Here is a 20,478-nt window from a genome sequence, read left to right as displayed (position 1 = left end):
ATATGTGATGAAGAGAGTGATGCTATTCTGTAAGGAACAAGTTTCTGGTTTTGTATTTTTACTACTAAATCTGATGCCATTTGGATGATATGGAAAAAAGATGAAATGATTGTGACACCTTAGATAACATTGGTATTGTATGAGATTATTTTTATCGATAAGAAATTCATAACTTTAAGGATTTGTTAGTTTAAAATACTTTGCGGGGATATTCGTTCTATCTCCGGCAGTTTGATTTCAAATTCTGCTTCAGATCAACAAACGCTGATCTACATGACTCTGGAAAAGGTGTAATGTTTAAAAGTAGAAATCCTTATTTGGATGGACATGTTATATGTACTCCCACTCACCGGTCTAATGTGGAGTTTTCGTGTGAACGAAGCTTATCGATCACAGGTTGGATGCCCAGCATAAGAAACTCATATCGGAGGTGGATACGGAATTCCAAACTTGTCTGTAAATAAGAATAATGATAAAAAAAAACATTAGCGGTGAAATGCAAACAATGATGGAAGAGTCTATTGAACGAGAAGCCACGGGACGCGGTGAGCTTCCAGTGTGAAATGAAGCATTAACACTGTGTACGTTGCAGAATATAACTCACCTCTCCAGCTCCTTGACTCAGCACAGCATTAATAAAGGACATGATGGCTGTTTTCAGGTTGACCTCGTCTCTGTATCGCCCCGTGCTCCGGTCCAGATCATTTATTAGTGTCTGAGGATGACAAGTCATTACAGGTGTTACGTTTATTTTTTACGCACTGCTTCTTTTAAATGACTTTGTCAAAAGATCTACAATCCCATCTCTGGCCTTCTGCCATTAACCCACCTGGAAGCGAGTCCTCTCGCAGGCGAAGCGCTGATAGTGCAGCATGGCTTCCAGGATTTTTTTGTGTCCACCAGGGACCAGACACACAGCGCCCATGATCTCCAGCACCGCCACCTTGGTCTTGATGTTCTCCGTGGCCAGGCTCTGGGCGATGATGTTGATGCTCTCCGAGTGAGAGAGGACATGGGCGCGGCCCTGGGAGTTGTTCATCAGAGCTTTGATGCAGCCGATTAGAGACGTGTGGATCTGCGACTCCGTGGTCTCGTAGTCCATGCTCTTCAGGAAGTTCAGGATGCACGTCAGGCCGTCCATGTCGATGAAACGAGTCACGAACCTGAGAGGAGAGCAGGTTGATTGACAACTTTAATAATGTATATCTGGGAATTGTGATGGAGAAACGTTCTGAGGTATTGCTACAGTATGAAATGTCAAAAAGAAAAATGTATGAACACTCTTCTTCCGTGCTTCCCAGACTTATCTAGTCTGTGTGACTAAATCATCTGCAGTAGATTCGATAAGTTGCTTTTTGTGTCTATTGAAAATCTCAGGTCCCTAAAATGGAAATTAAATCCACACTCTCCTTTGTACATTCGCATCCCACTGCAGTGACCTTTATGGATGCTCAATTCTTAAAGGTCTCATTTACATATGATTGTGTCGAATTGAAAAGAGTGATGGACAAGGTGGGAGGTTAACTGAAGGGGATGAGAGATGACTTCATATGCAGAGGAGAGCAGAGGAGAGGTTTTTTATTTTCGTCCACCTCATCGGTTGTGTCCTCAGAGCCGTCTTCAAGCTCTCTATGGTTTTGTTCCTCTCCTCCTCGTCTTCCTTCTCCAGAGCGAGGAGCGTCGTTCTCTGTTGAACAGAAGATTAAACCACATAAAGAGCTAGATCTTAAGGCTGACACACAACTTAGAATAACAAAGCTACATTTATTGATTTTCAACATGGTCACATGGAAATTTAATTCTAGAGGAATTTATTGTAAAACCCCAAAAGCTGGTTCTTGGTTTAATTATGGCAGCACCATGAAAAAAAAAACTATTTCCCAAATCCCCAAATATTAGTGTTAAGTATATAAGAACTACATAATTCAATCCCATTATTGCAGTGTTTCTGTTAGAATAAGTGAAAAATTATTTAATATTCAAATTAAAGGGTATTTTATTTGTTGGCTCATTACTATCCTCTTAGTTTAGAGAAGAAAGTCCAGTTATATTTATGGCTCTGGTTTGTTTTTACTTTAAAATCTTGGATCTTTAACTCAGATGAGGAAAAACTCTTTAATGAGGGAGAAAAACCACAGGGAAAGCTAAAGAGGAAAGATCCTTCTTCTGGGACTATTTTATAACCAGTTTTATATCCCCAAAAGAATATATAAAGTTCACGTTATTACTTACAGCTGCCATCGAGTTGAGCTGATCGATGTAGTATTCTGGCCAACTAGTGGCACTTTTGTTTTCTTCTTGTTCCTAAAAAAAATAAAAGAGAGAATCACAGAGAATGAATGATGCTGTGATGTGACCCAGGAAGCTGTTGCATGTTTAAGTGATTCAAGGGAAGAAAGAACATGAGCTAAGTTAATTTGGAAAAAGTTGTGGTTAGTTTATGATTATCAACTGTTCGTGACTTTGCTTAGAATCTGAAATCTTGAAGGAAAATATTTCAGTCACATGAAAAGTTGCTGTTGTCGCTCAAATAAAATGTTTGAATCAATTAAAGTCCGACAACTTCCTTGTTGTTCAGATCTCGACACACACAAACAGCCAGAAGCAGGAGAAAAAATGGTGCAAGGATTCAGAAGTAGGGCGACACACATCGTGCTCGTTTTATCCTGCGGCGCCTCGCTGACTTTCAAGAGGTGAAAGAAGACGAGCGCTGAAAAGAGAGCACAGCTGCTTGAGAAAATCTTGAGATTAGCAAATGAACGTTAAAACGGCAGATTAAGGACATGGACTGATTTATACTGAGATTAATCTCTTGACCGGCATGTTTGTATTACGAGTGAAATAAATAACTGCGAGACATTTCTTAGATGATTTTAATTCTAAAACTCAAGGGGGAAATGACTTGACCCGGGACTTGGCTTGTACATGAAAGACCCTCAGGCTTTTTCATTTAAACTCTTGCTCCATTAAGCACAAGCGAGCTGTGACCATCAAAATCTAATTGGGCGTCAGTAAATACAGCGGCCAGCGGGGACTTGGCCGTTCCTGTAGAAACTGCGGACCTTGGCAGGTCTGCAGGGATCGTGCAGTGGCAGGAAAGCTAGAGCCTGCTGTTCAACTCGTGTCCGGTGCCAGCTTGACCAGACGGACGCTGGATGAAGTTCAGTCCTTCAGTTGCTGGAGCCTCCACAGAAGTGGGACCCATTTCCTTTTAAATCTTTAAAAGTTCATGCTTAGACCCGGAAGTCGGTGGTCTTCAAACACAGAGAGTTTATTTAGAGTCATGAGGGGAGGGTATTCCTGGGGATTTCTTTTTTGAGAAAGTGAAGATCAAACATGCATTAGCAAACAGGAATCTATCTCAGTTATTTCGGGGTAACGGGACAGTGAGTTTGACAGAGAAGCTCTGTCCGCTCACAGGTGAAACCCTTTTCATGAAATTTAAAATCTGTTAAAAATGTTTTTTTCCCCTTATCTTTATTCAAGAGTCTGGTCTATCAGCTTGAGAGCAGGACCTTCTGATTTAGTAATGCCTTCACCCGAAAAAGATGCATGCACAGAGTGAACATCTGAGCAAAGAGACGTTGCACGTGCACAGAGAAGCAGCGTAAGCTTGAGGAGAAGAGGTGGAGCACAGGGAATCTGTCCAAGCAACAAAATAATCTGAGTGAAAGCGCAGCGTTTGAGCACAAGCAGAGCAAATCTATGCAAAAGCATTTGCTGCTTGAGTGAGGAGCAGGAAGATGATAGATTCTCTGCAGGCTGACTTCATCAGCTCAGGTGCTCTGCCAAATGAAATAGTTAAAACTTTACGCTGAGCCCCAAATTCTGAAGGGTCTAATCACCAAACGAATGATGATTAAGAGCTTGCTCATCACCCACTAACACGGAGCGACCTGGCGATGACCCCACCTTCCTCTTGATCGTCCCCACTGACTCTCATACAAAAGCTGCACCTGTGGAAGTGAAGCCTTCCTGTTTGCCTTGGACACCCGACCACTTCCTCTGCCTCTTTTCTCCACACACAGACTCTTCCTCCCTGAGCTCAGATGGCCAGTTTATATCTGTCTGGGTCGGGGCCAGCGGCTGCTGCTGCTGAGTCAGCAATATTGATGCATTTCTGTCTTACTTCCCTCCCCCTCTACAGCATGTCGATTCTGCACCTAAAGATTTGGTTCGGCTAAATCCCCCTCCTCTACATTTACTGCAAAACTGAAACGTTCCTGTGTGTTCTATTGAAGAGGAGCAGAGGTAAAGAAACCTTTTCTAGTTTATTATAAATGGACACAGTATAAAGAGTAAACATGTTGCTGCTAGTAGTGGGAGCTGTACAGTAACACATAATAATTGCATTGAATAATTAGTATTTTTATAAAAGCGATCACTAAAAGTGCTTAAGAGTACAAGTCATCTATTCCGGCACACATTCATTCAGCACTTCTATGCGCAGCGGTTTATTTTATCACACATCATTTACACACTGCTGGTGCAGCAACAGGGGAATTTAGGGTCCAATATCTTGTCCAAGGACACTTCAGCACCTCAAACTGTACGAGCCAGTGATCATACCACCAATCATCTGGTTAGTGGATGACACACTATCTCCTGAGCCACAGCTGCCAATAAACACACATTATTTCTAATGCATCATTTTTTTTCTTCTAACATTTGGGGAAATCTGCTTTTTTGCAAAAAGTTTAAGAACACACCAGATTCTATTCTTATATATTTTAATTAAATCTGAAGCTAGAGCTAGCAGTTGGTTGGCTAAGCTTAGCATAAAGACTGGAAACGAGGGGAAACAGCTAGCCTAACTGAAAAGGTCAACCAGGGCCTTTCTGAGTTGAGTTTGCATGTTTCTCCTTGTGCCTGCATGTGAGCGTGAAAAGTTGTTTGTCTTTGTATATCAACCCTATGATGGACTAGCACCCTGTCCACAGTGTACCCGGCCTCTTTGGTTGAAGCCTGCCTGCATTCCACATTGGATAAGCACCATAGATAATAAATGGATGTTTAATCCATAAAAAAAAAGAGGTTTAAAAATGAGAAATGCAGATTTACAGAGGATGTATGTCAGTAAAGTACGGGGGTTTTAACTTGAGGCATGCAGCAGGCATGCAGCTGTGTTTGTTCTGAGGATTTGTACTGTACACTGACACACCAGCTTCTCATCCATCAGACTAAACCCCAATTCTCCTGACGCCCTGCATTTTAGCGGATGTAGGAAAAGATTAATAAATCTGCATGTCTGCATATTAGTCAGGACAGGATATCCTACACACTCATATCTGCGGCCTTGAGAACCACACAAAAGGCTGGTGATATTCAGAGGTGGCTGAAAGCTCAACGTGACTTGATCTTAACTAAAGCAGGCGTCTGCGTTTTCCTGCATGCAGAGTATTTGTTCATATACAGGGAGAGGAGGAACAGCTGACGTGTCTTTTATCAGATAGAGAAGACATAATGAGATATGACCTTGTCACAGAGTGCAGGAGTATGTTATGGCTACACCAAGGCTTTGATGGAACAGGTCTATTATATAAAAGGACAAAACCGCATGATTAAAATATCTTCACTTTGGTCGTTGAACAGAACAGCGAGACAGGAACCTGATTGTCTGTGAGAAAACAGTCAGGAGAAACAAGATACTGCATTTGACTTCGGAAGTCCTGTAATATATTTGTAGTGTTTCATAATCCCTCACACTGCTTTCACTGTTCGAGGATTATCTAATGGAACAGGCCTTCATTTTACTCCCTCTACAGATAACTATTTTTAAAATCCACCTTGTGCAACACGAATTCAAGTTGAGTGAGTGAGTTATTCCTGGTGGAGCTTTGATCAGGGAGTTGAGACTGTGATGTTGTGAAGAGGAGGGCGAGTGTTACTGAAGAGATAAATAAGAGACTGAAACACAAAGTGACTGAAACAACTCTTGGGTGGTCTCTTATTGATATTTCTGTCTCTAACATGTGTCATAGTGGCATAAATTATTCAAGGTTAACTATGTCTTATGAGAATGGTTACTACTAATGATTTAGTAGTAACCATTCTCATAAGACATAGTGGAAAAATGTGTATGATGGAAATGTTATCCACTAACCAGAGGGTAGGTGGTTTGATACCCAGCCCCTCCAGTCTGTACTTATGTGTTCTTGTACTGTAAAGCGCTTTGTGTGGTCGATGACTGGAAAAGTGCTATGTAAAGATAGTCCATTTACTTTTGACCATTTTATCAGCTCAGTCTTATTTAGATCTTTTCGTAGTCTTTTTGTTTAAAAGGAAAGAAAGCAATGAATTACAATTGGTCCTGGCAAGACATGATGAACAACCTTTTAGTCCACAGACACTGTATGAGTCTATACAGCAAAAAGGAGAACTACTGCAGGTTACACCCTTCAAATCAAACCTCACTTTTAAAGCAAAGGCTCGACTTCAGCACCTTTGCAGAATCCAATAGATATTACTCGCTCGTGTCAAAAGAATTGGCAATTTGTCTTTGAATGTAGGGTGTGTTTTCCTCTCATAAGCTGTATTGATAGACCTATCATCAAAGATAAAAAAAAGAATTATCTGCATTCCACAGATGCAGTTTTTGCAGACAACACACTCATGCTCGGGCCTGTTGAAAACAGTGAGGCAGGGTTTTTGGGTGTGTGTTGCAAAAAACACACAGCTTCAGGTATCAACAAATCAGTGAGGGAGGAAATTACATGAACGTGTCAGTTGGCATATCACTCAGGAAAAGCAGCCAGTTGGCAAAAAGCTTCTGTTGGCTGATGGTGGAGTTTGATGTAATGTTCATCGGAGTTTTTTTTTTACCTTCTTTTTGCTGCAGTAGATTTGCCATTTCTTCTCAGCAGGCAGGGCAAACATGGCTTCCCTGTGTTTCTCTGTAAGGTCGAGCTCGTCCTGCAAAATGGGAAAGAAGTAGAGAATGAGAAGAAATGTTTAGGAAGAGGAAATAAAATGTAAAATTCACAATCGTTTACTGATGGCGGAAGGGACGATATAATAGCCACTGCTTAAAAATAGAGCGCTGTTCTCAAACATACCTCACAAAGTTTCCCAATCTATCAAACCATCGTGTTGCAAATTTAGAAATATCTCCATAAATCAATTTTCTTCAAAAAGCGAAAAGCATGTGGCAGGAGTCGTTGAACCAAAGCTCTGTTTCAAGTTTGAGATCGGTTTATGCTAAATCTTTCCGTGATCAATGGGGTAGCTCTCATTGTAAATTCAATATAACTGAATAAAATCAGATGTCCTGCAGGATTTAGACATGTGAGTAAAGGAGAGGAAAGAAGAGGAAAGAAGAGGCATGGTCTGCCGACTCGACATGTGGTAACAAACATCTGGAAACAACATGCATCTCTGTATATGACAGATATTTCCACTAAGGCAACCATTTGGTGCTGTTGGGAGGTTTTGTCTGAGAGACTCTGGACAACTGAAACATATCAGCTAGTGATAATTTGAGTCGTTACTGAGTGGTTTAGGATACGGACAACAAACAGTACCCAGTAAATTTCTAACCTTAACAAAGAGTTGCCTGAACTTTTTTGTATGGTCTTATGACAGTTATAGCTTAATGAACTTCATGTGAATGATGGTTAAAGTTATGATGAGGCTTTTACACAAGGAAAGTGATATGAACAACAGTCTAAACACTGGTTCATTCTTAGTTTCCATTTACCCAACAGATGGAGATTAAATTAACATTGTTGCTAAATTGCTAAATGTTTCATGGCAGCTACTTATCATGGGAATAGTCTTGGGTGAGGTTGTTTGCTGAAGCCATCCGACCCATGTGAGATCAATATGTGCAATGATCCAATCTACTAATATGTCCAATGATTGTGTGGGCGATTGATTAATTTGGTAAATCAGAAGCTCAGAAGCACTGAGTGAGGAAAAGGGCATCTATTTATCTATCCATCTATCCATCCATCCACCCATCCATGCATCCATCTATCAATCTACCTGTCCATCTATCCATTCATCCGTTTATCCATCCATCTGAACAACTGTTTGTCCATCTATCTGTTTTTCTATTCATAATTAAATAGTTTTTTAATTTAATTTTGTCACAAATTGTCTCAGTTCTTTTTGGTTTTCAGCTCTGTCGCTCTGAATTCAGGATTGGGGGGGGGGGGGGACCTTAACCTTGACTTACACGTTTTTGGAAGTAAAGCTCAAGTTTAAAGGTCGGCTTTACTTGATCGTTACCGAGGAGAGTGCCACAACCTCGTCCCTAACGTGAGTTTTTTTTCTGCGAAGCCATTCCAATTATGCACGCACATGGTGGCTCACTCTTGGCCAAAAGAAAAAGCACGTGGCTGTTTTCTTTCAGTAACAGAGCAACTGAAAAGCCACTTTGTTGTCACACTCAACTTACTCAATTATGTCTCCATAAAAGGGCAGTAGACAAAAACAAGCAATTAGCAAATGGAGGAGGCCGAGACATTAAGAGCCCCTGAATGAGGTCTATTGATGTGCAAAAATGTCATGCTTAGATTACTGTGGCAACCATGGGAGAGGAGAATGGGGCCAGGAGAGACATGAGAGCACAACAAATTGGAAGTGACAATAAGACAGAGAAAGAATAGCAGCCTGGCCCCGTTACCCACAATGTGGAGTAGACTGGGAGGAAGTGACAGCTCATTTGTGGATGTCTTGGAATGTAACAGCGTTTTAATTTCGTGTAATTGATGGTGTATTTAACCATGCGAATTAATATCTGTCGGGTTGCAACTACAATTGCAACTACAAATTGAATGTCCATTAAGGGATGAAGTATCCCTCCACATATCCATCTAAACAGGATCATTTCAAAGAAATCTTCAGAGATTGATCAAATGTTGAAATGTCTGTTGAACAAATCCCTTGTAAATGAAGTCCAACCTTTGTCAGTATTTGACTATGTATGTTGATATCTTCTTTCCTTCTTTATTTGGACAGCAGGTTTAGTTTATCATATGTTATGTGTATGTGAGAATAAGACAGGGTTGGCAATCCTTAAGAAGCTAGCAAGAGAAGGATACACTTTGAAAAAACAACCAAATCATCCGAATGAATGACTTTGTTCATTAATGGATACTGTTCTCATCTGATAGTATACAGATAATGATAATGTTGATATGATAATATCTTCAACCATGAATTATTACACACTTGGGAATCTAGTGAGCCTGACAACACATAAGATTGACTGAGAATAAACTATAACGTCCATGGTCAATATACTGAAGGTCACAAAGTTGTAAACATGTGATACAGTGTGACCAATGTATGAGATTTTAATACTTTTTGGTACAATGGAGCCCTGTGACTCTACGTGGTGCATTAGCTACACATACAATCCTCATTAGCACAATCACTTCTTTGTTCTTTAGGTCAAGTTTAAAAAATATTAAATAAAATAATAATTTTCTTGGTAGCTCTTACCACCAACTCGGAGAACATGCCGTCCAGCTCATCATATCCTGGCATCGGCAGTGCCGGCTCCATGGCCTGCAGGGCGAAGTCCTCCCGTAGCCTGTAAGTGATCTCCGGGTGGTCGTTGCTGTTAAAGCAGCAGAAGATGAAGGAGAGACCACCGCGCCCACCACCGCCGCGCTTCCGGGGAGCCATGGCTGTCCGATGCTTCCACCTGGTAAGGGCAGGGAGGGTGGGAGGCTCCCTCAGGGCCTCGTTACAGCCTCCTCCACCTCAGAGTTTGGCCTCCGTCAGAGAGTACTGTAGACACAGGGAAGGGACACGATCAGTTTGCAACATAAACCAAAATCTTAACCGCTTAAGTTTGTGATTTCAAACTGGCATTCAGAAAAATTTAATTACAGAAGCAGAGTTTTCCCAGGCACAGATAAACAATAGAAGATAATGAGATCCATAAAAATAAGACTAATCAATTTGAATGCTACGAAACACAATGCACAATACTTTCTACTCTCTGAGACAAAATCTGAAAACTCTCAATAACCACCTCGGGGACAAGCTGTATGGGGCCATTCCTCTGGTAATGGATAATAATGCAGGGTGATAATTTTTTAAGGGAAACTATAGAGCATGTATCAGTGAGATTTAATTACATCATTAATACAATAGTGTCCTGTGAGGGCGTGATGTTTGAAGTGGAGACTATAATTTGCCTGGATTAGAGTTTTCAGACCTTTTCATCTCCCTTTTGCTTTGTGTTCAGCTTTACTCTCAAGACCTAATGAGTAATGATTAGGGAGGCGTTATTACAAAAGCTGAAGCGAGAGGTGTGTCTGGCTTTTTGTTGTTTTAGAAACCACCTTGTCCCATCATGGGTAAAGAGCAAAAGCAGTTTTCTATGAGCCCAGTGGTGTCTTGTAAGGAAGCGTGGAAGTTGTGAAATGATATTTACAACATTTGGAGTCAATAAACTGCCCTCAATCAACATAATAACCAGCATCGCCAGGCTTTTTCTCTCCTGGAGGCCCGATCTCCCATTGGGTTTGTTCTGCAGCAGCTGTAATTTAACTGGTAATGCAAGAAATGTGTGCAATCCTGTTGAACTATTGCACATTTGGCCCCACCTTCAAGTCACAGATAAATAACATAGAGATCAGCTGTCATAAATGAGCAGCATTGCTGAGGAGGGTTGAGTACATTACGGAAAGTTTTTGGCGTGACAGATGAAGATCCACCAAGCAACAACATTGGCATTTATGTAGGTTTCCCAAATGCTCCAGGGTATGTTTTGGGTTGTTTTTAGCCATGATAAGGGTGGGGCTCTCAGGATGGTAATGTCAGTGTGCTGCTTGCTCCACAACTTTAGTTCAGATTAAATATTTCAACATCTATGTGGATTGTTGAGAAATTGTTGGACAGACATTCAAGGTCCCCAAATTTGTAATCCTGTATAATGTCTATAAACAGATTCTGCATGTAAATATGCAGAATCTGTAGTCGAGGGACAAGGTTTTGGGGCCCGAATTCTTCTGGTTTCCACGTCTAGTTTTACCAATCCCTTTGGAGTCGGCTTGGGTTGCCTGCAGGTAAACGGTCTGTGTAGAGAGCAAAGAGGCGTAACACATTGACTGAATGCATTGGTTTACGGCTTTTTAATTTATCTGCATTCATATGCAGGTAAGTAATTGTAGATCTGCCAGTACTTCCAGGAACCTTCGTTATGGAGGCGTTCTAAAAAAGTAGGTGGGACTGCATATTAAGGCATGGATCCAGGGGTTTATTCTCATCCTCACAAGTTCTATGACAAATCAATAATTTTGGTTTTCATACCACTTCTTTCTGTTTATTTATTTCTCAATACAATTTACATAATCATGTATGGGATTGTTCGAGCTTGGCAGAGGTATGTGCTCTACTAAGGCCCATTGTAGTCTGACCTGGGATCAGATAGAGCTATGTGTGGAACATTTGGTCCTCTGGTTACAACAATCCAAACACGGTCAGCTTAGTTTGCTGCTAAAGCTAAAACCTGAAACCTTAGCTTTTGAGACAAGGCAGTCTTCAAACCTCACTACTGAAAACAAAAGCAGGTCTGATTTGCAACAAACTACTGATTCATACAAACATATCGTGTAATAGAGAGGAGGCAGCTGCGGAGCGTGTTATACGACCTGTTGGCTCACCTCCAAGCAGGAATAATAAGTACGTAAACAAGACTTCTCTGCTTGTGAGGCGAATAAAGATGTCCACGAGGACACTGTTGTCAGCATGTCACAAAAACAGCCCTACAGTCCTCTTCCCTGCTGTGACCAGAGTTGTGACGCCAAGCATCATAAACCACAGAGGCTGTGCTGACCTGCAAGAATTTCTGGATGTCTTTTCTTTGTGACCGAACATAACCACGCTTAGTTGACCTTTCCCAATGATTTCCTTTAAGACAGAGGCTTTGCCCAGAAAGAATGCATCATATTGCAACATGATGCATTTCTAAATCCAACCTGGTCAGGTCACGTCCCTCGTCTACTTGATGTTCCTCTAGAAGGGAAAATGAGGACATTTCCTGTGGCAGCGTTGTCTAAATAGAGTCAAACCATACAAAGTAAATTTTGTGGTCGACCTAAATAAAACCTGATGCCATCACTGTCTTATTTTAGCTATTTCTTTGGTTCATCTGTGTTCCCTCTATCCAGCAACTGTACTTTTCAAATCTGTCACAGCCCTGGGGGATTTTTAAAACCACGAGAAAATTTAGAAATATTTACTCATTCGTAATATTATACACCCTAAGAACTCCTTTGATCTGTTTTGGTCTCTTCTGATAAAGCAACACTACCAACAGATGAGAATCCTAAAAAAAACAGAAAGGAAAGCTACCATTTAAGTTGCAATCCCCAGGTAAACTATTTGATCACCATTTGATCTGACACATGGGGGCTAACAAACCAGTAAATTGTCTTGACAAAGTGTCAAACAAAACTGACAATTGCCACATTTTTTTCATCACTAAAAGAATCAGTCTTTTTCCAACAAAGACAGCAAAAGTCTTAATATATACAATGTCCAGTCAATGAAAAAGCTTATACTACATTACATATACAAGGTGCCTGAGGGCAAATGGCCAAAAGTGGGATAAAATACACAGCAGTTCACTCGTGAAATACACACACAGTGTATTTATTTTGACACATCCTTGACTTTTCCAAATAGACTACCAGAGGCCTCAGCAGCAGCCGTTTGGCTTCACGCTCGCCATTTATTCTAGTATGAAGGGAAGAAGTGATTCAAAGCCCTCTTTGACCATATTAGTCCACAAAGCCGCCCATCCTTTCCATTAGCTAAAGCGAGCTATAAACTTTGTATAAACCCCCGAGACAGAATGGGACAGCGTTGGTCTCCGTCCAGCAACAGGAACCTGGATGTGTCAGGGCTCGGTCATGTGGGGAGGTGTGCAAAGAAGCCAACCACAGCGGCAAAGAGACAGGGGAAGGATTGCGGTATGAACGTGCAGCCCTATTCAATGGGAGGACTTTGTGTTTGTGCTGTAATTGTTAACCTGTGAGACCTGAGACCTCCCGGCAATAACCCCCGGAGGTTGTCTGTCAGACGGTCAAGGTTGCCAACATAACACGGGCCTGTTGGAACATGAGGACATTCCTCTCATAGCCAGGTGAGCCCTGTGACCCCGAACAACAGCCATACAGCAGCACCTTCTGCGGTCACCTGCTCAAAAGAGAGGCAACACGGAGTACAATGCACTGCAGTTCATGTACAACTCAACCTGTCAAAGTGAGGCCTTATCGCCTGACGCAGTCAAAGTCAGCAGAATTGATGTCTACTTCCAGGAATGATCTTTGCATTAGGCATGTTCGAAATGTTAAAAGTCAGCAAAACCATGTGAATGCTACATAACAGCTGCACTTTCCCACATAATCATGATGAATGATGTTTATATTAACATAAATCCCCTCTTGGACTGCAGAGGAGAAACATCATGACTTTCGTACTAGGCCGCTGTTCTCAGTACAAGGCTGATTCTTTTGTACTTCTTTATTCGTACACATCCAATAACTAAACCCGCCCACCCATGTTCACGCAAACACTTCGCTCTTTGTCTGGAGGAGATTTCTATCCTTGGATAGCCTTGTTGTTTTCTTGACCATGTGGTTTTGGCGGGTGACCTGGCGTGAGGCCAGACTGTAAAAAGAATCCCAGTGTTTGTAAAAGTGAATGTGAGCCTGTGTATGCTGCCCCTTCAGACCTCTCAACGTAGACCTGCATGAACTGTCAGGTCTGCTGGAGAAAAGGCAGAAGTTGAGGGGAGCATCATAAGATAAACACAGATGAGAGATGGTCACGTTACTGAACATGTGTGAAGAGTTACAAAGAACAGAGTACGAATTCAACGACGACCGGACACCTTTCATCAAGCTGTTGTCTTTTAGCTGTTCCAAAGTCTTTTTTCTTCCTCTTTCTGAATTTATAATACCTTTTATTTCGCTAAATGGTATTTCACCATAGATTGTAAAACAAGTAATGGAAAAAATGTGAGCTATTTTTATAATCTTTAACCCTTTGAATTTAGTAGTATAAAATGTTGCCCAGTGCCTACATTAGTATTTGTCATTTCTTGGAGTATTTTCAAAAGCTTCATATCAACTCTGTCCAACCTACGCTAAAAGGATGTGTAAGTCAATAAACCATAAGAGATGATAAAAGTACTAAAATTGTGGTATAAATAAAAAAACTAAAGTCTGTTATCTTTATTTGGATGTCCCATCTCAGAAGGTTAATAGCCCAATAATAATTATAATAATGAAGTAATAAATAAAAATGAGAAACAGGGTATCAAACTTAAGATTTAAACAAAAAAACAGCTTTTGTAAAGCCACGTCCACATTAACATGACTTCACTGTGTAGTTGAATGACTGCTCTCATAAATACGTTGCCTTGTGTTGAATTTGTAAACACAGGCAGGTCAGCTTCAAGCTAATGCTAATAGACCGACATGTGCCTGACTTGGAACAGAATTCAACCTTGGAGCGAGAACAGAGTGGACAGTGGAGTATCGAAAGCAGATGTGTGAAATACCTTCTTCTGCACCAGCTGGTATCTCTCAGCAGTTTCTGGCTCTACTTTTAATTTCTGAAATCTAAAGCTAATAATGGCCTTTATTACAAGCCCTTCTGTGATGTTGGCCGGGACAAAATACAGACTAACAGTTCAGTCATGTTTCTAATTGAGCAGAGAAGTACTGGAGCCAAGGGCAATGGAGAAAACCATGAATGAGAATGTGGGAATTAAAACACTGTGCCGCTCGACTCTAACCTCTGACCTCTGTACTGAGAGAGAAAATGAAATTCCTCTTAGAATTTGGAATCAATAAAGTGTTATTGGACCGTTATTATCAAACCCTTTCCACTGCATAATTTCTCAAACTCAGGATGACAGAATATACTCATTGATGTCAACATCTGAGGGAAAGTCCTACAATGTCATGAGATTTTTCAGCTTAGGTAGAATAAGAATAAATGTAACAACTGTTGACTGACTGCTTTGGTATTTAGTGTGTAGCTGCAGCTGTGTTATAGGCGGAGCAGAAAGGCATTTGGTGCACAGAAGTTTAATCTTCTTTTCTGATTTAGGATTTGGGATGGATCAGACGTGCAATTTGGCGTTCATGTCATCATAGTACTTTCAATGCAAAGCACCTCGACACAGTTTTACACTATCCCACTGCCCGGCTTTACAGTGTTTCTCACACAGACCAAAAAAGAAAAGGTAAATGATTCAGCACAAGAGGGTGCTTATGTTGAACAAAGCCACTGGAGTCATGGTTCATGGTTTGGGGATTGCAGTGTGCTTCACTCAAGAGGCTTACAGACTTTTGGAAAACCCCTATGATTGTTGAACGCTGCACTTGGTAATTTATTTTGGATCAATTTGAAAAGCTGCAAACAAAAGATCCAGGAGTCCCACAGGGAAGGCTATTGGTAGTCGCTCCATCAAAACACTCGGCCTGAGCCTGAGCTGACCAGCTGAAAATCAATCAGCGGCCCAGTATTTGCTTGCTTAACTTGTGAAACTCAACCTGTTTTGACCTGAGAATAAGTTCACCACCACAACATCTCCATGTCTCCCTGCAGCTGTAGAACGTGTATTACTGAGATTTCTTCGAAGAAAGACCAATCTGTATACTCATGCCTTTACTCAAAGTAGATGGTAACTAACAGTGAAATGATCCATCAATTACCCATGTTAATCACTCCTTTGGCAGTTGTTTTCATGTTAAATACGGTGTTTCAAATTGTCTACGTTTCTCTGGTTTAGCTATGGAACCAATGGCACAGTGGGGCCCAATTGTCTTGCACAGCTGGATAGCATGTATAGCTCGTTCTGCCAATTAATTCATGGAGCCCCGAGTACACATTGAGTAAACACACGCAGACTTGGACACACATTAGAAAATAACTGGGCCATGATAGAAATGCTGACTGGCAGGTTAAGAGGAGATTAAGATCAATAAGTTCTCAGCTGCGACCAGTCAGACGGCTGAAACCCGTTGTAATAACTGACTTCAGTGTGAAAGCAGCGGTGTCGCACCAGTAGAGCTGTTTGGCTCTGATGTGTGTAAGTGTGTGCGCTCATGTGCATTTACATTACAGGATTATGTGTCAAGATACGACAAAGGCATTGCCTCTGGAGCGTTACTCTCACATGGTTGAGGGAGTAGTTGCAGAGCATCTCAGGTTACTTGATTAACATACAGCGATGCAAGGAAAGGGATTACAGCAAAGACAAGCACAAAGGAAGCATGTATTCTATCAGTTTGTATAGTTTAATGTGAACAACTTCAACTTCATCAAGTCCAAAAGTACTCAGTAGGATTTACCATTTTTCAAGCAAAACAAACATTCTGGTCCTTTGCAGCAGACAAAACAAACATCTCCACACGGGCTGTTGACAACGATGACGGGTATTTTGTCAAACTTTACAGACAAAACAATCAATCAAACTACAAGGGCAGTCAGTAGACCTCAACAAAAGGCTCAAACTGCACTAAATTGCACATAATCATAGATATCAGTGAAAATGTCGAAAAATCCTTACACAGTTTGCAATGTTAAAGAAAGTGTAAAAAGAAGCTGGATTTGCCCCTTTGTCCGTATCCACCCAAAACTTTTATGGGTTATTTTTTTGGGCCAATATTCCATATTACACACCAATGCTGTTCCCAATTTCCAGATCATCATGACAACTGATGAGAATAAAAAGTGTTTCATATTATAGCTAAACTCTACATTGGACAAAATTCCTACATTCTGTCTGTGTGCGTGTAATTAGACAAGTAATCACAATGGTAACATTCAACATTACATTTAATGGTGCACAACAGGCCTAAATACAACTGTGTGCTCAGTTACTAACACACAAAGACTGCAGTGTCTGCTGTAGCTGCAAACGGGGAGCTCCATTAGCCACGTCACAAAGAGGTAATCTAATTGTTGTCCTCGTGGTCTTCACACACTTCATCTTAGCAGTATCATGGTCACAGCCTGTGATGACTGATTGATTGAGGAACAGCCTCAGTATCTCGACCCCATCTACATCTGTCATCATGAGTCGAAGGAAATAATCAGGTCAAAATGGACATCAGACCGGAAAGATAAAGGCTGTGAAACAAGCGGACTAACCGACGGTGTATCTTGCGACACTAAAGGTTCCATCTGTGATAATCTTAGCTGGTGTCATGTTTTGTCTAGGAGGTATCTAAATTATTTCAAAAACAATGGGTTAGCAGCATTGTGTGTCAGTATTGTAACCCTGTTGTGTTGCTTGGGAAAGATTCAATCATGGGTGAATCTAATTTGTGGTACGTTCCAGCTTTTTACAAGTTTTCTTTTTCCCGTAAGAGATGCCACAATGATGTAAAAGCCTGGAAATTGTCGACTTAATGGCCGCTCACCATATGTTTATTTTAAATTTGACACTTAAAAATGAGTTGTGTGATAGAGTTGCATGTTTCAGACAACACAGACACTCCTCTGATCCATAGAGGTGGCCATACTTTGGACCTATCTGCATTTGAAAGCAAAAATAAACTAAATGTTATGTAAAAATGTTCCAACCCCCCCCCCCCAAAAAAAGTGTGGTATTTCCCTTTACATCTTACATGAATGGGTAATAGCACAAGCAAAAAAATATGTCCATTTACGACTGGGGAGTGTGCGGCTGAAATGTAGGGAGGACAGATATTAAAAAGCAGGTTAAAAGGGCTGCTGCTCTTTCCACAGGCAAGGTTGTCAAACCCGTTCCGCAGATAGACTCTCCAACCCCCCACTCTTTAACATGTTAGCATTCTTCCTCGGGTCAACCCTTCAGGTGGAGTTTAGACTTGGGACAAAGAAAGAAACTGTTAAACATACGACAACAACCTCTGCAGGGTCTCATTTTATTCATCCAGGTTTACTTTGTTGGCAATAATCCAAAAAACGAGTTTAGTTTAGAAATATTACGAGTACTTATGCTACTTTCTAATAATGAGCAGTATGTTATAACAGCAAAGATGTTGAAACTATCTCCCAATTTCACAACAACAGCTAAATATATATAATCTTATCTTTAAGTTTAGATAAAAAACATCAAGGTGTCCATTTAAAACATTCATTAACAGATAGTTCTGATTAAGTGGAGTTATATAAGAAACATGGCCATTGTCTCTACCGGAAAAGAAGATGAGTCATTTACTACTGTGGACAGAGCCAGCAGTGAAAACATATTTTAGCCAACTTAGAAAACTTGAATCTTATTCTGAATATTTTCCCCACCCATCCAACAACCCTTTCAATTTGTTCTATATTTTCTCAACAACTGAACTTCTACATTAATACGCATAAGGACACACACGGTATTAAGTCGCAGAACAACAATTTGAGTCATAGCTCCAGTGGTTTGTGGAACAGAAAACATATTAAAAAAATGAGTGATTATGACAGCGGCAGCAACATTGGTTCAGTGTGGAGTACCTCCTCTGAGTGCTCAGAAAAAGCTCTGCAGATGAAGAAAGAGACAGAGGGGAAACTTCTGTGGATTGGACGCCAAGTTGGATCCCATGAAAGAGCCCAAGCTTCTTGGTGGTGCAGATGTGTGAACTGTGAAGCCCACGCCCACAGACCCACAGAGCTACTGCTGCTCTGAGTGGGAGTTGGTTACAACACAAGTTCAGGACCTTTCCTGAATCAGAGGATGCCTGTGCTCCTAGTTATTTGGCTCTCGATACATCATATTGCATAATTGTGTAGGCTGTAACCATATCATGTTTGTGTTGAGTGATTATAGTCAAACCTAGCTGGAATCACGAAAACCCACAGCCACTGTTTTACTGTGTCAACCGTAGCCAACAACATTTAATGTTGTAGCATAGCATTAAGGTAATTGCTTCTGACTGGTTAGAATAATATATATACTGCTGAGTTGTAATCATGTTGTCCATATTAAGTGCAACTCGCTGCAGCTGTTATTGGCAAATACCACTAAGACCAGAACAGGCAATCTACCAGATCTTCACAAAAGGGAAGTTTAGCTCTTTGCAATTCAATCAGTTGATCTATGGTTGTGGCATAAGACAGTGAACATCGTATGTGAGCTGATGGAAAATAATACAGAAATGTACTGTTAGCAACGGTAAAAGGCCATCAGATAGCATATATAGCGTATATAGCAGTAAAAAATACTTTATATCAAACATTTAAGTGATACTGTAGGCTAAAAAACAGTCTTGCTTCTGGCTGTGTCCTCAATAGCACATGACTCAGCTTCTATACAGCTACTCTTCTGCCTGCTTCTCCAGAATGGGAGTTAGCTGACACAAATCTACTGCAGTTAATAAACTGATTGTGGATAAATAGCTCTGATTCTGATCAAATGAACCAATACATTTGTATTAAGTGAGCAGATGCTATATATTTTCCTAATGGGATATCAAGTAAAATCTATTTACGAAGAGAAAATTGACTTAAATGAATCATCAGATAATTTAATGAACTTTTACCACAGAAGGTAACTTAAGTGATGTGAAGAACAAAGTTCTTCTGTGAGTGTTTGTATTTGAAAGCTAAATTGACTAAATCTAACTAGATATGAAACAAATCCTCTTTAATATAAACAATAGCAATTAGTTTAAAATGAATGACTGATCACATTTTAAGCCCTGATTGGTTTGGTCAATGAGGGAGCACTTTAGCTCTGCTGACAGGGCTGCATAGATTTGTCTGAAAGGTTGGGGGGTTACTGAACTAAAGAATCAATAAGGCCTTGACTAGTAGCAGAAAGGGAAGAGAATCAGCACTATCATCAAATATAATGAGCTCTATAGGCTACATCTGCACTTTTTCAACGTTAAAGATATAGGTTACAGCTGAAAACATCATGAGATGCAGAGTCTTCGTGACGACCTCCCTCGGCGTGGCGGGGGGACACAGTAAACCTTATGTGAACTGCAGCTGTCAAATATTAGTCCAGAATGCACAGACTACCTCTCAAATTATCAATAATGGGTTTTGGAGAGAGCTGTAATCTCTTCCTGGATACTCTGAGCTGCAGCATGTCCTTAAAAAAAATCCCTACCTCTTCCTCAGTTGCTATGGCAACTAAAGGGGTGGGTAACCGGTGCAAGCTGGGAGGGTGGGTGATTTAATAGAAGCCCCTTCCACCGCACATTACCCTCCTTTTTAATCTGCTCGGGATGTGTATAAGGGAGAAAATAGGATTTTCTCTCTAATTCAGCGCACATAAAACAAATAACAAAACCATTAAGGATTACAGGGTAAAATCTAGCTGGCCATCATTCAGAGCCAGCACGAAAATCCAGCAGAATTACAAAGAGTAACCGTCTGTCCTTCAGACCATCATCCTCCCATGTAGTATTTACATGCAATGTATACACATCCCCTGGGGAGACGCTGAGGAGGTGAGAGTGGAACCTGAGAAGGATGGGCAGTGACAGGAAATGAGCGGACCCCTCTGTGCTCAAGGTGACTTTC

At 40.9% G+C, this 20,478-nt stretch overlaps 1 protein-coding gene across 3 annotated transcripts in view; it reads right to left on the bottom strand.

Moving 5' to 3' along the window:
* LOC128460015 (disheveled-associated activator of morphogenesis 1) overlaps window positions 1-20,478 on the bottom strand; it is a 49,401-nt gene that overhangs the window by 12,996 nt on the left and 15,927 nt on the right. For all 3 annotated transcript variants that reach the window (XM_053445006.1, XM_053445008.1, XM_053445007.1), the window contains exons 2-8: window positions 9,448-9,738; window positions 6,823-6,912; window positions 2,233-2,304; window positions 1,593-1,687; window positions 830-1,163; window positions 605-715; window positions 351-454 (exon numbers count right to left, since the gene is read on the bottom strand). In XM_053445006.1, the coding sequence (XP_053300981.1) occupies window positions 351-454; window positions 605-715; window positions 830-1,163; window positions 1,593-1,687; window positions 2,233-2,304; window positions 6,823-6,912; window positions 9,448-9,633 (992 nt within the window). In that variant the 5' untranslated portion in view covers window positions 9,634-9,738. The remainder of the gene's footprint in view (window positions 1-350; window positions 455-604; window positions 716-829; window positions 1,164-1,592; window positions 1,688-2,232; window positions 2,305-6,822; window positions 6,913-9,447; window positions 9,739-20,478) is intronic.

The sequence above is a fragment of the Pleuronectes platessa genome, chromosome 17 (assembly GCF_947347685.1).
Source record: "Pleuronectes platessa chromosome 17, fPlePla1.1, whole genome shotgun sequence".
NCBI lineage: Eukaryota > Metazoa > Chordata > Actinopteri > Pleuronectiformes > Pleuronectidae > Pleuronectes > Pleuronectes platessa.
This window is presented reverse-complemented; position numbering and strand designations above follow the sequence as displayed.